This window comes from Rhinopithecus bieti, unplaced genomic scaffold (assembly GCF_001698545.2).
Source record: "Rhinopithecus bieti isolate Rb0 unplaced genomic scaffold, ASM169854v2 scaffold_57691, whole genome shotgun sequence".
Taxonomy (NCBI): Eukaryota; Metazoa; Chordata; class Mammalia; order Primates; family Cercopithecidae; genus Rhinopithecus; species Rhinopithecus bieti.
In genome coordinates, this window is record NW_016824383.1 from 1,478,885 (window position 1) to 1,495,676 (window position 16,792).

Sequence of the window (16,792 nt, forward strand, 5' to 3'; positions counted from 1 at the left end):
AAAAGTATGAAATAAAATCAATAAGTAAATTAAATGAATTAAATGGTATTTTAGAGGAGATGTCATAGGGCTGAGAGTTTGGGGAACAGAAAGCCAGAATAGAGGAACCAGAATGCAGGGCAGCAATTTTAAACGGGGTTGTCAGAATGGGTGTCATTGAGAAAGTGACATTTAAAGAAAGACTGGGCTTGGCACGGTGGCTCATGCCTGTAATCCCAGCACTTTGGGAGGCCTAGGGAGGTGGATCATTTGAGGTCAGGAGTCCAAGACCAACCTGGCCCACATGGTAAAACCCTGCCTCTGCTAAAAATACAAAAATTCACCTGTAAAAAACATAAAAATGGTGGCATGTTCCTGTAGTCCCAGCTACTCAGGAGGCTGAGGTGGGAGAATTGCTTGAACCTGAGAGGCGGAGGTTGCAGTGAGCTGACATTGTCACTGCACTCCAGCCAGGGTGACAAGTGAGACTCTGTCAGAAAGAAAGAAAAGGGAAGAGGAAGCGGGGAAGGGGAAAGTGGAGGGAGGGAGAAGGAAGGAGGGTGGGGGAGGGAAGGAGGAGAAGGGAGAAAGAAAGGAAAAGAAAAGAAAAGAAAAAGGAAAAGAAAAGAAAAAAGGAAAGGATAGAAAGGAAAGGAAAGAAAAGAAAGGAAAGGAAAGGAAAGGAAGGAGGAAGGAAGGAAGGAAGGAAGAAGGAAGGAAAGGAGGAAGGAAGGAAGGAAGGAAGGAGAAGGAAGGAAGGAAGGGAAGGAAGGAAGGAAGGAAGGAAGGGCAAGCAGTCTAGTTCAGTCTGGACTAGACCGGACAATTTGTGATAGCTATTACTCATCCAATGGAAATGTCAGTAGAGGTCAATAGATGATTGAATATATCAGTCAGGCTTCTGAGAAACTACCACTCTTTGTCCAATTTTGTTAAAAAAAAAAAAGGTCATCTGAACTTGCTGCCTCCTTTCTCTCATTTCCAATCTTGAATTCACTGTCACATGGCTCCTGTCATCATTTTTTAATATAATAATTGAGACAAGGTCTCCCTCTGTTGTCCAGGTTGGAGTGCAGCAGTACAATCATGGCTCACGGCAGCCTCCATGTCTGCGCTCTCAAGTGATCCTCCCACCTCAGCCTCTGGAGGATTTGGGACTACAGGAGCGCACCACCACATCTGCCTAAAAGCATTTTTTATTTTTTGTAGAGATGGGGTCTCACTATGTTGCCCAGGCTGGTTTCAAACTTCTGGGCTCAAGTGATCCTCCTGCCTCCCAAAGTGCTGGGATTACAAGCATGAGCCACTGAGACTGGCCCCTCTCCCATTGTTTTGCTGAAATTCTTCTGGCAAGGCCACCAAAGCCCTCCTCATTAACAAAAGCCAGGAATTCCTTTAGTCCGAGTTGTATTAGTCCATCTGTGGCATCTGCTGTTAGCTACTCCTGTTTAGAAAACTCCATCCTCGCTTGGCATCTACTAAGATGTCTCTTTCAGTTCTTCTCCAATATTCTTGACAGCTCTGCCCTCAGCTTATCTCATAGGTTCCTCTTTTCTAGTTGATACAACCAGGTTCTCTCCTCAGTTATCTCTTCCCAATGTCTACATCTGCCCTCAAATATTCCATTCACACTCAAAGGTGAATTACAACTGATTTCTTGATGATGAAAATTGTAATCTCCAGCATAGCTCTTTTTAGCACAATTGTGCATACATATGGGTATACAGGTATGCATATGTCTGTATATTATACATAAATTTGTTGAGCAGATACCATGTATACAGCATTGTTCAAGATGTTTAATTATATTAACTCCATAAAAGATATATTGTGAACCCCATTTTATAGAAGCAGAAACTGAGCTCACATAATTTAAGAAAGATGTCCAAGGTCACCAAGCCAGCCTAATAAAACTACCTACTCTGTTCACTCCAATGTGTGCCTGGAACCTCAACTTTACAACTGCAAAAGTAAGTTCAACTTTTTTTACTGAATTTCAACAAGCTCTTCCACTTTTTGCTTTAGCATGGCCAAATTGTCCAAACTAAATTTTTTTTTTTTTTTTTGAGACGGAGTCTCGCTGTGTCGCCCAGACTGGAGTGCAGTGGCCGGATCTCAGCTCACCGCAAGCTCCGCCTCCTGGGTTCACGCCATTCTCCTGTCTCAGCCTGTGGAGTAAGTGGGACTACAGGCTCCCGCCACCGTGCCCAGCTAATCTTTTCGTATTTTTTAGTGGAGACGGGGTTCCACCGTGTGAGCCAGGATGGTCTTGATCTCCTGACCTCGTGATCTGCCTGCCTTGGCCTCCCAAAGTGCTGGGATTACAGGCGTGAGCCACCACGCCATCAGTCATTGATTCTCACTCTGCTTAAGATCCTGAGTCAAATTCATCTACAAATTCTGTTAGTCCAATTCATTGTTAAATCCTATTCATTTCTTCTATAAAATATTTTCACATTTATCATTTTTCATTCTGACTTCCATGGCTCTCATCACTGTCTTCCACGTAGACAGTATTAAATTATTGACTCCTCATTGCTACTGACTCTTCTCCTTCTTGCCCACCTCTACGTTAATAATAACATATTTTTCCAAAACAAGTTTCATTATGCTCAATCCCCTTCTTCAAATTTCCGATGGATTTCCCTTGTCTATGTAATAGGTGCTAACCTTTTCACATGGCACACAAGACCTTTTCAGCTTGGTCTTCTTCTACCTTTTATCCCTCTTAATTTCCAGCCACATTCTGGAAGGCATCCTTTGTTAGAGTTACACTGAATTACTTAACCTTCAGCATGTTCACTCTTACATATTTTTGCTTCTTCTCCACCTAGAATGACCTCTCCTAATAAATGTACCCCAAGAGCCCCTATTTTACAGTTAGTAATCAAACTAAATGGTACCTCTTCTTTGAGCTTTATCTGATCCAACCCATGCAACTGAGTTGTTCTTTCATTTATATTACTGGAGTATTCCATACAAACCACCATTTTAGGTGGCATGGTTTCAGGTCTTTAAGTCCATTCATTAGCTCACCTATGAGTTCAATGATTACCGCAATGTGTATAATCTGGCAATTTTTCATTTTCTATAGGCCTTTTATTGAATAGGCCTTTTATTGAATAATATACATATGATAACTAAAGAGAAACACTTTTTAATTATTATGTTACCCTTGTGACCTCAGATTCAAGCATGGCTATCTTTTCTTGAGAGAATGATTTATTTGATTCATATCAGTACTAATATACTGAATTCATTTCAGAATAAATGCTATGTCCTAATAGAAAATAAAACAAATATAATACTAGGAACGAGTTTTATTACCTTTATTCTTCCCAACTCAAACTGGAAAACATTGGGACTTGTAGCTTGTGCAAAAACCGCAGGAAATAATTTTGTACTCGGCTCCACCTGAAATACACAAATGAGTTTAGTAATGTTAGTAATGAAAGAAGACAAGGGAAAAATAATTTCTTTATAACAACAAAGGAATACTTTACAGAAGGAACCCAGAGATTTTCCTTTCTTGCATATTGATTGATGTGCTCCTTCAAAAATTAGAGTATTTCATTAGTATGTGAACACTGCTGAGGGAACATACTGTGTTTACTCTGAAGGGTTTATGGCACTGCCATTACTTAACGGAAGTAAACATACATAATTAATTCATTGTTTTCCATTTTCTTTTAATTTCTAATTTACTGTTTTTTAATTGACACATTGTACATATTTAATCGAGTGCAATATGATGTTTTGATACGTGCATGCATTGTGTAATGATCAAATCAGGGTAATTAGCATGTCTATCACCTTGAACACTTTTCATTTCTTTGTGATGAGAACATACAAAATCCTCTCTTCTAGCTATTTTGAGATATACAATACCTGAGGGTTGACTATAGTCACCCTACTGTCCAATAGGACACCAGCACTTATTCTTCCTTTCTAATGTTAACTCTGTATCCATTGGATATCCACTCCCTCTCCCCCACTTTCCCCTACCCTTCCCAGTATCTGATAACCACTATTCTATTCACTACTTCCATGAGATTAACTTTTTTTGATTCTACATATGAGTGGGCAATGCAGTATTTTTCTATGTCTGGCTTATTTCACTTAACACAATATCCTCCAGGTTCACCCATATTGGAGTGAATGACAGGTTCTCATTATTTTTTATGATCAAATAGCATTCCATTGTGTATATATAGCACATTTTCTTCACTTACTCATCCATTGATGGGCACTTAGGCTGATTCCCTATCTTGGCTATTGTGAATAGTGCTGTGATAATTATAGGAGTACAGATATCCCTTCCACATACCGATTTCATTTCCTTGGGATATATACCCAGTATGGGGAATTCTGGATCATATGGTAGTTCTATTTTTAATTTTTTGAGGAAACTCCATACTGTTTTTCATAATGGCTATATTCATTTACATTCCCACCAACAGTATATGGGTTTCCCTCTTCCTCAACATCCTTGCCAACGCTTATTATCTTTTCTCTTTTTGATAATAGCCATTTTAACTGGAATAAGGCAATATTGTGGTTTTGATTTGCACTTTGCTGATGATTAGTGATGTTGAACATGTTTTCATATGCCTGTTGGCCATTTGAAATGTCTTATTTTGAGAAATGTTTACGAAGGTCTTTTGCCCCCTTTTAAATCAGATTGTTTGTTTTTACCATTGTTTGTGTTCCTTATATATTCTGGATATTGATCCCTTATCAGATGTATACTTTGCAAATATTTTGTACCATTCTGCAGGTTGTCTTTTCACTCCATTGTTTCCTTGGCTGTGCAGAGGATTTTTAGTTTGATATAATCCCACTTGTCTATTTTTGCTTTTGTTGCCTGTGCTTTTGAGGTCTTGTCCAAAACATTCTTACCCAGTCCAATATCATGAAGTGTTTCCTCCACGTTTTCTTCCAGTAGTTTCATAGTTTCAGGTCTTACATTAAGTCTTTAATCCACTTTGAGTTGATTTTGTATATGGTGAAAACAGGGGTCCAGTTTCATTCTGCATGTGGATATTCAAATTTCCCAGTACCATTTATTGAAGAAACTGTCTTTTCCCTAATGTATATTCTTGGCACCTTTGTTGAAAATTAGTTGGATAGATGGGTTTGTTTCTCGGCTCTTGGTTCTGTTTTAGTGGTCTATATGTCTGTTTTGGTTACTATAGTTTTGTAGCATAGTTTCAAGTCATGTAGTGTTTTGGTTACTATGGCTTTGTATATTTTAAACTCAGGTAGTGTGATGTTTCCAGCTTTATTCTTTCTGCTCAAGATTGCTTTGGCTACTTGGGGTCTTTTGTGATTTCATAAGAAATTTAGAATTATTTTTTCTATTTCTATAATAGAATAATAATGTCATTGGTATTCTGATAGTGACTTTACTGAATCTGTAGATTACTTTTTGTGCTATGGACATTTTAATAATATTAATTCTTCCAATCCATCCAATCCAACAGCATGAGATATCTTTCCATTTATTTCTGTCCTCTTAAATGTATTTCACAAATGTTTTACAGATTTCAGTGTAGAGTTCTTACACCTCCTTTGTTAAATGTGTTCCTAGATAACTGATTTTTTTTTTTTTTTTTTTTTGAGATGGAGTCTCGCTCTGTCACCCAGGCTGGAGCTCAGCCCACTGCAGCCTCTGACTCCCAGGTTCAAGTGATTCTCCCGCCTCAGCCTCCCCAGTAGCTGGGATTACGGTGCCTGCCACCATGCCCAGTTAATTTTTTTGTATTTTTAGTAGAGATGGGGTTTTGCCATTTTGGCCAGGCTGGTCTAGAACTCCTGACCTCAGATGATCCACCCGCCTCAGCCTCCCAAAGTGCCAGGATTACAGGCGTGAGTCACTGCACCCAGCCGATAACTGATTTTTAAAGCTATTGTAAATGAGATTGTATCTTGATTTTTTTTCTCAGAGCATTCACTACTAGTGTAAAGAAATACCGATTTTTGTATACTGATTTTGTATCCTGCAAATTTACTGAATGTATTAGTTTTAACAGTTTTTTAGTAAACTTTTAAAGGTATTTTTATATATAAGATCATGTCATCTACACACTGAGACAATTTGATGACTTTTTTTCCAATACGGATGCCTTTTATTTCTTTTTCTTGCTGATTTCTCCAGCTAGGACTTCTAGTAATATGTTGAACAGAAGTGGTGAAAGTGGGCATCTTTGTCTTGTTCCAGACTCTAGAAAAAAAGCTTTCAACTTTTCCCCCATTTAGTCCTAGGCTTTTCTTTGATGGATACTTTTCATTACTGATACAATTTCTTCACTCACTATTAATCTGCTCAGATTTTCTATTTCTTCGTAAATCAGTCTTGGTAGGTTGTACACATCTAGGAATGTATCCATTTCTTCTGGGTTATCCAATTTGTTGGCATATGATTTTTCATAATGTTTTCTCATTATCCGTTATATTTCTGTGGTATAGGTTGTAATGTCTTCTTTTCAATGCTGATTTTATTTATTTGAGTCATCTCTTTCTTTCTTTGTCTAAAGGTTTATTGATTTTGTCTTTTCCAAAAACCAACTCTTCGTATCATTGATCTTTTGTATTGTTTAGTCTGTTTCATTATTGTTCCAATTTTTATTATTTATTTATTTCTATTAATTTGAGGTTTAGTTTGTTCTTGTATTTGTGGTTTTTGGAGGTGCAATATTAGGTGGTTTATTTTTTACTTTTTAAATGTAGGCATTTAATACTGTAAACTTCCCCTCTTAGAACTGCTTCTGGTGTATCCCATAACTTTTGGTATGTTGTGTTCCCATTTTTGTTTGTCTCAAGAAAATTTTAAATTTCTTTTTTAATTTCATTTGCCCACTGGTTATTCAGGGGCATGTTGTTTAATATCTATTTTGTAAAGTATTTGTAAAGTTTCCTCAGTTCCTCTCATTATTTATTTCTAGTTTTACACTAGTGTGACTAGAAAACATATACAATATCATCTTAAATTTTTAAAGATTTGTTTTGTGGCCTAACATATGATCTATCCTGGAGAAAGTCCCACGAGCAGTTGAGAATACTGTGTATTCTTCAGCTATACAGCTGTTGCCTAGAATGTTCTGTAAATGTCTAGTATGCTCCTTTGGTCTAGAGTGCAGTTTAAATCTGCTGCTTCCTTGCTGAATTTCTGTCTGGATCATCTGCTATTGCTGAAATTGGGGTGTTGAACTCCCCTACTATTGTTGTGGTGAAGCCTCTCTCTCCCTTTAGATAAAACATACTTCATATATTTTGATGCTCCAGTGTTGAATGCATATAAATACACAATTGTTATATCCTCTTAATTGATCCTTTGTTTTTATTAAATAATGACCTTCTTTGTCTCTTTTTTACTCTTTTTGAATTAAGTCTATTTTATCTAATATAAGTGTGACTACTTCTTTTCACTCTCAGTTTCCATTTGCATTGAATATCTTTTTCCATCCCTTCACTTTAAGGCTATGTCTGTCCTTACAGGTGAAGTGAATCTCTCGTGGGCAGCATATAGCTGAGTCTTGCTTTTTATCCACGCAGTCACTCTATATATTCTAATTAGGCAATTTAATCCATTACATTCAAGGTTATTATTGATAGGTAAGGAATTATCCCTGACATTTTGTTCATGTTTTCTAGATCCTTCATTTCTTTCTTTCTCTCTTGCTTACCTTTGTGGTTTGGTAGCTTTTTGTGGTGCTATGCTTTGATATCTGTCCCTTTCTCATTAGTGTGACTGCTGCAATTTTTCCTTTGTGGTTACTATGAAACTAAGATAAACAATATTGTAATTATAATAGACTATCTTAAGCTGGTAACTTTGGTCACATAAAAACACTCTGGACTGGCTGGGTGCAGTGGCTCATGCTTGTAATCCCAGCACTTTGGGAGGCCAACGTGGGTGGATCACGAGGTCGGGAGATTGAGACCATGCTGGCCAACATCATGAAACCCCACCTCTGCTAAAAATACAAAAATTACCTGGGTGTGGTGGTGCATGCCTGTAATCCCAGCTGTTTGGGAGGCTGAGGCATGAGAATTGCTTGAACCCAGGAGGCAGAGGTTGCAGTGAGCTGAGATCACGCATTGCACTCCAGCCTAGTGACAGAGCAAGACTCTGTCTCAAAAAAACAATAAANAAAAAATACTCTGGACTTTTACCCTCCCTTCACAACTTATATTTCTGTTGACTTAATTTACATCTCTCTATATTGTGTGTTCCTTAACAACCACTTGTAGCTGCAGTTACTTTGGACAATTTTGACTTTTAACCTTCATACTAGGGTACTAGAGGTTTGAAAGATTTGGCATAGCACCATTTCAGTACTGCAGTATTCTGAGTGTGATTTAAAATTTACTTCTACGAATGGGTTTTATACTTTTACATGTTTTCATGTTAGTAATTATCATCCTTTTGCTTCCTGCTATAGCACTGCCTTAGGTACTTCTTCTAAGGCATGTCCAGAGGTGGTGAATCCATTCCGCTTTTGCTTATCTGTGGAGTACTCTATTTTTTCTTCATTTCTGAAGGATAGCTTTGCTAGACATAGTATTCTTGGCTGGCAGTTGTTCTTTCAGTGCATTGAATATACCATCTCATTTCCCTAGCCTTCAAGGTTTCTGCGGAGAAACTTGCTGATAGTCAAATGGAAATCCAAGTATATACGACTTGGTGCTATATTCTCTCACTGCTCTTAGAATTCTCTTTTTCTTTGCCATTTGACAGTTTGCTTATAATGTGCCTTGGAAAGGACCTTTCTGGGTTGCGTCTCTTGGGATCCTTTGAGCTTTCTGGATCTGGATGTTCATACCTTTCCAAAGATGTGGAAAGTTATTAGTCATTATTTTGTTAGACGTTTTCTGTGCCTTTCTCCGTTGCTCAGTGGCATCCCATAAGTTCTGCAGGCTTTCTTCCTTCTTTCTTATTTCTTTTTCTCCCTCTGGATGGGTTATTTCAAACGACCTGTCTTCAAGTTCACAAAATCTTTCTTATGCTTGATCTAGTCTGTTGTTGAAACCCTCAGTTGTGTATTTTATTTCATTTATTGAATTCTTGAGTTACAAGATTTCTGTTTAGTTCTTTTCTACTATATATATTTCTTTGTTAAATTTCTCATTCAGATCATGAATTGGTTTCCTGATCTTGTTGAAGTATCTGCATTTTATTGTATCTCACTGAGTTCCCTTACAATCATTATTTTGAATTTCTTTTCAGGCATTTTGTAAATTTACTTTGGGGATGGGGATCCGCTACTAGAGAATTATTGTGTTCCTTTGAAGGAGTCATGTTTTCTTCCATTCACATGTTTTTCACGTTCCTTTGATATCTGCTCATCTGGTAAAACAGTAGCCTCTTCCAATTTTATGAAGTAGCTTTTATAGGAAAATAGTTTTTCCTGTAGATGGGTTCTAGGGTATCGGTTGGGTAGAATACACTGGTTTTGGTTCTGGGTGGATGCACTAATGTAGTATCTGTGCAGATTCTTCAGATGTAATTTATGTCAGCAGCATCGGCAAGTGCCTCAGTGGCCTAGCTACAGGCATTTGTGGTGGTGATTGTGCAGCTTTGTTGGGATAAGGCCACCAAGGTGGTTCTCAGGTCACAGGAGTGCAGTGGCTGGGACAGCTACGGGGAGGGCTTGCTGGGGGCAGGTCTGCTTGGCTGGCTTTCAAACCAGGGGCACATGTACATGTGTCTATTTTACTTTTTGATCTTACAAACTGTGTTTTCCTTTAACGGGGAAAAAAGTCTTCCTCCCTAGAAGCCTGATATCATCACTGACCACGTACCTGATAGTATGTGCTCAGTTCCTTGCCATTGGCAATGAACGTGAGCAGCCCGCTGGCAGCATCCACCACACAGCCGATCTCCAGTCCATTATTGTTGCGTCCTTGCCCGGGGCTCATGCTCTCACCCGCACATACCATATAGCAGTTGCTGCGTTTGATGCTGAATTTCAAAAGAACATTTTTATCTTTGTACAACCACAGATAAAAGAGAAAGCAGGTATATCTTGCAAACTAACTAAATTATGCTGCGCAAGCAACAAGCTCATGCTGTAATGGGAGAGGTGCACAATGGGCCCAATTCTGTGATTCTGAGCAAAACTCCATTGACTGCAGTGGACGTTCTGAATCAGCTCTTATACGTCTCTACATTTCACACCTAATGAAGACAGGTCAACAAGTTGGAACCAAGTAAGAACTGACCTGCACCTTCTCTCCAAAAACTCAAACCAAACTAGACCTTTTTTCTGGGTTCAAAAAAGTTTAACTATTTAAAAATCATCCAAATTTGTAATTTTCATCTCTAGGATTTTTTTTTTTTTTAGTTGTTTTTTTTTAGTTTTTTTTTTTTTGTTTTTTTTTTCAAACTGTTCTTGTTTCCAAACACTGTCAAAGTCCTCAGGCAAATTCCACATAAGCCTTCAGTGATTTGATATATTTAAAATTTGGCTGAAATTTTGCCCCTTTCTGGACAATTCCCAGTGATCTGAGAGACAGACTTAACTAGAATATGCAAACAAACAAACAAACAAAAAAACCCAGTGATGTTAACCACAAATGCCACCTGATTTTCACCTTCTCTAAAACTTTTACTAGAGATGGTAACAAAGTTAAGTCTTTGAGCCTTATCAGCATTCTCTTTCTCTGCCACTATACAGTAAACATATTAACAAAAAAAGGCTAAAAGCAGGCAAGCAGAAGGAAAAGAACAAAAAGGCTGGGATAAATCAGTTTTTGAGTAATCAAATGTAGGCTGCATTTCTTCACACAATGTACGTAAAATCCAATGACCCTTCCCAATCTTCCATTTTCTCCAACAAAATCATCTTTCAGTTATCCCATCCCTATATTGAGTTATTTAGTTACATGGCTGCCATCCCTGCAAATTAAGTGTGGTCCCCAAAGAATATTCCTGGAGACACGTGGTTTTTTTGTCCCATACTTATCTAAAGAGCTCTTCATTAGAGATTTTTGCTGGGCCCCCATTGCAAATGCTAAGTCCATTATGCTTCATATGTTACAACCTGAGGGCAGGAAAATGAGTTTCCCAAAAAATGATGGTGCAAGTATAGAAGAAAAGCAATGTTATAAAGGACTCTTTCTGAGACCTGTCACAGCAGATCAGAGAGGATGCATGGGCACAAAAAGTAGAAGCCAATGGTCAGATCTTCTCTTGTCTTATTCTGCAAGGAAGATAGCCTTCTTCACTTTTTTGAAGGTTTGGTTTGAGTTTGGTTTGTTTTACAAATGAAAAAAAGATGGCACAGAAAGTGTAACTGACTTACCCAAAGCCACACAGCGAGTCAATGGCAAAGCTGAGGAAAGAACCCACTTCTCCTCAGTCTGAGTTCAAATGCGTCCACCTGGTCTAAACTACCAGCCCACATTGTCTTCACAGTTTTCTCCCCACCACGTAGCCAGTTTCCAAAATATAGATCAAGTCATTGGTTAAAAGCCTCACATTCACCCATCTCTCATCTCTAAAACAAAGGCTAAGTATTGGTAACCCAAGCTGTCAGTCATGTTACCTGAAGGAACATATGATCATTACCCCAAAAGACTGCACTGGTCTTACTGTACAATGCTTGCACGTTTAATACATTTAGATTCCTTACTGGTTTGTATGAGTAACAAAAACGACATTGACATTAATGCCTTGATTATATTGTTCCTACAAATAGAAATATCTTGGTCATAAAATACAAGGAAAAGGAACAGCTAGGTTCACCAATATGTTTTTCACATGTCATTCTTGTAAAAAGTTGAGGAACACCAACCTTTCATGCACTTTTCCTTTTTCATCTCCTAGAGTAACTGTTACTGTGCGAACTCTGTCCAAGTCAAAGCCTGTGTCATACTGATGGAAATCCGATGTAATCCAGCCCACCCAGACATTAGCAGGTTCTTGTCCAGGAAAGATTCTCACTGAGTAATAGTACTGTGAAGATAGCAAAACCAAATATTGGCAAAGTAAAACAAAACAAAACTTGGATTTGTAATCCTAACTGTGTCTAACTCTGTGAATGACTTAAGAATTCACTTCTTGGTTTAAAACTGTTTGGGTGAATGAAAATATTGTAGGCACAAAGGACTAACACTACAAACTAAGAGATGTCTTTTATCAGAGATCCTGAATTAAATCAGAAATAACAGGAAAGAGAAAAGACGCGATCTGAGCAAACATGCTAAATGATTTAAGTCTTTTTATGCTGGTGAGCATGTGTGTGTGTGTGTGCGCTACATGTGTGTAATATACACACATATATACGTGTACATATATACAGTATATGTATGTAATAAAATCATGACTCCATTAAGCATAGGGAAGCTTCAAATTATTCAAGCTTATACATGTACACAAATCTATGCTCACTTTTTTTTTTTTTTTTTTTGAGATAGGCTCTCACTCTGTCACCCAGGCTGGGGTGTAGTGGTGTGATCTCAGCTCACTGAAGCCTCTGCCTCCTGGGTTCAAGAGATTCTCTTGCCTCAGTCTCCCAAGTAGCCGGGACTACAGGTGTGCACAACCACACCCAGTTAATCTTTATATTTTAAGTAAAGTCAGGGTTTCACCATGTTAGCCAGGCTGTTCTCGAACTCCTCACCTCAGGTGATCCACTTGCCTTGGCCTCCCAAAGTGCTGGGATTATAGGCATGAGTCAGTGCACCTGGCCAATGTTGGGGTTTTATACTTGTCACCCACCTTTTGCACATTCTTGGCCTTTCCTTTCTCTGACATAAAACATTTTGACATTTTAAAGTCACTTTTTTTTTTTTTTTGAGATGGAGTCTCACTCTGTCGCCCAGGCTGCAGTGCAGTGACACTGTGTCAGCTCACTGCAACCTCCATCTTCTGGGTTCAAGCAATTCTCCTGCCTCAGCCTCCCTAGTAGCTGGGATTACAGGCACCCACCACCACACTCCCCTAATTTTTATATTTTTAATAGAGACAGGGTTTCACCATGCTAGCCAGGCTGGTCTCAAACGCCTGACCTCAGGTGACCCATCCGCCTCAGCCTCCCAAAGTACTGGGATTACAGGCTTGAGCCACTGTGCCCAGCCTAAACTCATTTTGAAATAGTTCAGAACACGTGAACATCAAACTAAAATATGGGAGCACTCTACAATGAACACAACTAAATATTTTTTCAATGTAGCATTTTAGGAGAAGTAGCCTTGAGAATTTAAAATGGAAGAGAGCAAAGCTTGACCTCTCACAAATTATGATAATTGATCTTCCTTTAGACAATTCAGTAAGATGAAGAAAGTAGTTGAAAAATTCAAGGGCAACTTAAAATTTTGTCAAGAAACAGAATAGCAAAATTAAGATTACGCATGCCATTAAAATATTTTCCTAAAATAGTTCTTTTATTGCATAATATCTATCATAATACATAAACTTTTTTCAAACTTTCGGTCCCCAAAATATATCCAAAAACAGAAACAGACATTTTAAAAATAATATTACTAAGTATGATGAATCAGTATGTGTTATTTGAGATGTAAAGCATAATGAGTGACAATGAGTGACAAAATAGAAATAAATGACAAAAGCTGCAACCTCATACCGTGGACGTTTGCATCAAGAAATCATAGTCATCCCGATCATCAGCAAGGACATCTTCAGTGAGTCTTGCAGAATGGCTTGTGCTGTAATCTGGCTTTGTTCTTCTAAGCAAAAATCTGAAATATTTTAGAGGACTAACAATAAGCAACATTAAAATGTTCTGTCTACTTCAAATATGAGCATATAATCAATTGAGTTGCCTTAAACCTGGGCGACTTTGCTCCCTGGGGGACATCTGGGAATATCTGGAGATATATGTTTTTGGTTCTCACAGTGTGGGGGATGGAGTGCTACTGGCATCTAGTGGGTGGAGGTCAGGATGCTGCTCAGCATCCTTCAATGTCCAAGTTGTTTCCTCAACAAAGAATTGTCTGGCCTAAACTGTCGATAGTGCTGAGACTGAGAAAATCTGATTTAGTATAAGAAAAGATGTTAAAATAACTTGCCGCCTTTATCATAAAAAAATACTATTTGGAGAAAATACTCTGCAAGTTTCAGGCAAGAATGTAAACACAGACATCTTAAAAAATAACTATTGAGATAGATAGCATCTATGCTAACAAATTAGGTGACTAACAGGTTGCTTAATTTTTCCTTATAGAATCCTTTGCACAAAGAGGAGGGGAGGGGAGGAAGAGTAGGGGAGGAAAACCTTACACTAGGAGACCCTTTACTCTGGACTGTAACCCTCCTCACTTAACTACAAACTTAAAATCACAGTGTATAAAATAGTAACCTTTGTTTCAGACGAGAGGGCTTTTCCTGGGCATAATCTTTGTGGTTATTAAACTCTGGTTTGGTAGCTTCTTTGTCTTTGTCAACACGATCGGGCACGAGATGGCCATGAGCTGTCTTCATCAGAACCTCAAAGTCAGAATCAGCATCATAATCTTCCAAATCATTCTTGGGCCCAAAAAGGCCAGCCCCAGGGAGCCCTCCAGCCACAGTCTTGGAGAAGACCTCCGCGCACTCGATCGGCATGCTCAGGCGATAGAACATGATATCAGTGTGGCTGTTCTGAGAACCAAAAGACTTCTGAGTGACCTTTAAACATGGGGAACTGTCTATGGTGCCGTCTATTCTGGTCACCTAGCAAATGAAGAAGCAATAGTTCACATTCCAATCACCGTTGTCGATTTCCTGATTCTAAAGATGCCTAAGGCACATCACGTTTTCAGAATCCCAAATCAGTCCCCGCATGGCATCATTTTGTAAGAGATAATTAAACAGATTGCTGTGCTATGGATATAGTCATAGAGTTCTGCTTGTGTCTCTAAAGATGGTTTCGGAAATTTATCTTATAATTCTATATATTCAGATTCAGCCCGACTTTGCCCACACATAAAAAGGGAAGTATTTTTCCTCATTCTAATAAGCTACTCGTAACGTAACTTATTAGAATGGATGTGGCTCCCTTGCCTTGATCCTTCTAACTAAAGAGCTTGATGCGTACAAACCCCACACACAGTCTGAGCTACAGACTTCTTCACACACGGCTCAAGGGAAAAAAAGAACTGAAAGCAAAAATTTAAGTTTCCCATCCACTGACAGCTGGTATAAAGTGCCATCTTTGTTTAGATTCCACTTCTGTATTAACACATCAAGGTCACCATTTTAAGTAAGTAACAATAATTGTCTAAGCAGAAGTTCCTATGTACAAAGATATTCTTTTCCTGCTTTTTAGAAATGGCCTGATTTTGAAAGAAAAAGCAAACCTCTATATGTTCATGGTTTGATGGAACTTGGAGAAACTGAGGAAGCCTCTTGCTCAGCCACATGGTAATATCCCTATTTGTATTAACGGCAAATGGTTCATAGCCCTCTTGTAAGCCACAGATGGTGAAGTATTTCAAGGTGCTGACATCCTTTCCAAAGTTCATCCTGCCCACTTGAGCCACTCCAAGGCTACACGCAGGTATGAATCCTGGGAAGAAAAAAAAAATAAAAAGTTTTAGTACCATGACTATATGATCCTGTTAGTATGGAATGATCACACATACTGTTCCAGGACTGAACTTTGTGAGAGCTGTCACCCTAGGGTGAAAAAAGTAGTGTAATAAAGGGAACAATGACATTAAATATTACCTGTAAGGATGAGAAAACCAGGATTTGATCTTGACCTTATAATTTACTAGCTGTGGGCCCTAGATAAATCCCTTCTCTCATCTCAGACTTAACTCTGTAAGACAAAGTAACTGCTATGTAGCCCCTGGCCCTCCGGGGATGCTAGAGATCCCTGCCCTGCAGTCTCCTTGCTGAGCAGTGCATGCACTCTCTCATATAGGGAAAGTGAGAAGAAACTAAGTACCAGGGATGTGGTTTATTGGCCTTGCTCTTCCTTCTGGCCAAAGAGCTTGATACGTACTAACACCAGACACAGTCTGAGCTATAGATTTCCTCATACATAGCTCAAGAGAAAAAAGAATTGGAGGAAAGAATTTTAAAGTTTTCCATCTACTGATAGTTGCTTTTGATCTTTGAAGAAAATTTTGGCTTTTTTTTTTCTGGAATAAACTGGATCTAAGCATGGGGGAAAAATACATGTTTAATGTATGAAGCATGTATTTATGCATGAGATATATTTATAATGCATAAATTATATATATAATCTTATATTTAGATGTAATAGCAATGAGCAATAGAGCAAAAACCAATAAAATATTTCTTTTTTTATTATGCTTTATGTTCTAGGGTACATGTGCACAACATGCAGGTTACATATGTATATATGTGCCATGTTGGTGTGCTGCACCCATTAACTCGTCATTTACATTAGGTATATCTCCTAATGCTATCCCCTCCCCCCTCCCCCACGCCACAACCGGCCCCAGTGTGTGATGTTCCCCTTCCTGTGTCCAAGTGTTGTCATTTTTCAATTCCAACCTATGAGTGAGAACACGCAGTGTTTGGTTTTCTGTTCTTGCAATAGTTTGCTGAGAATGATGGTTTCCAGCTGCATCCATGTCCCTACAAAGGACACGAACTCATCCTTTTCTATGGCTGCATAGTATTCCATGGTGCATATGTGTCACATTTTCTTAATTCAATCTGTCACTGATGGACATCTGGGTTGGTTCCAAGTCTTTGCTATTGTGAATAGTGCTGCAATAAACATACGTGTGCCTGTGTCTTTATAGCAGCATGATTTATAATCCTTTGGGTATATACCCAGTAATGGGATGGCTGGGTCAAATGGTATTTCTAGTTCTAGATCCTTGAGGAATC

At 38.5% G+C, this 16,792-nt stretch overlaps 1 protein-coding gene across 1 annotated transcript in view; it reads right to left on the minus strand.

The window, feature by feature from the left end:
* RYR2 (ryanodine receptor 2) overlaps window positions 1–16,792 on the minus strand; it is an 808,217-nt gene that overhangs the window by 238,575 nt on the left and 552,850 nt on the right. Inside the window, 6 exon segments of the mRNA XM_017862245.1 lie at window positions 3,307–3,393; window positions 9,784–9,943; window positions 11,778–11,938; window positions 13,569–13,683; window positions 14,304–14,656; window positions 15,283–15,491. Coding sequence (XP_017717734.1) covers window positions 3,307–3,393; window positions 9,784–9,943; window positions 11,778–11,938; window positions 13,569–13,683; window positions 14,304–14,656; window positions 15,283–15,491 — 1,085 coding nt within the window.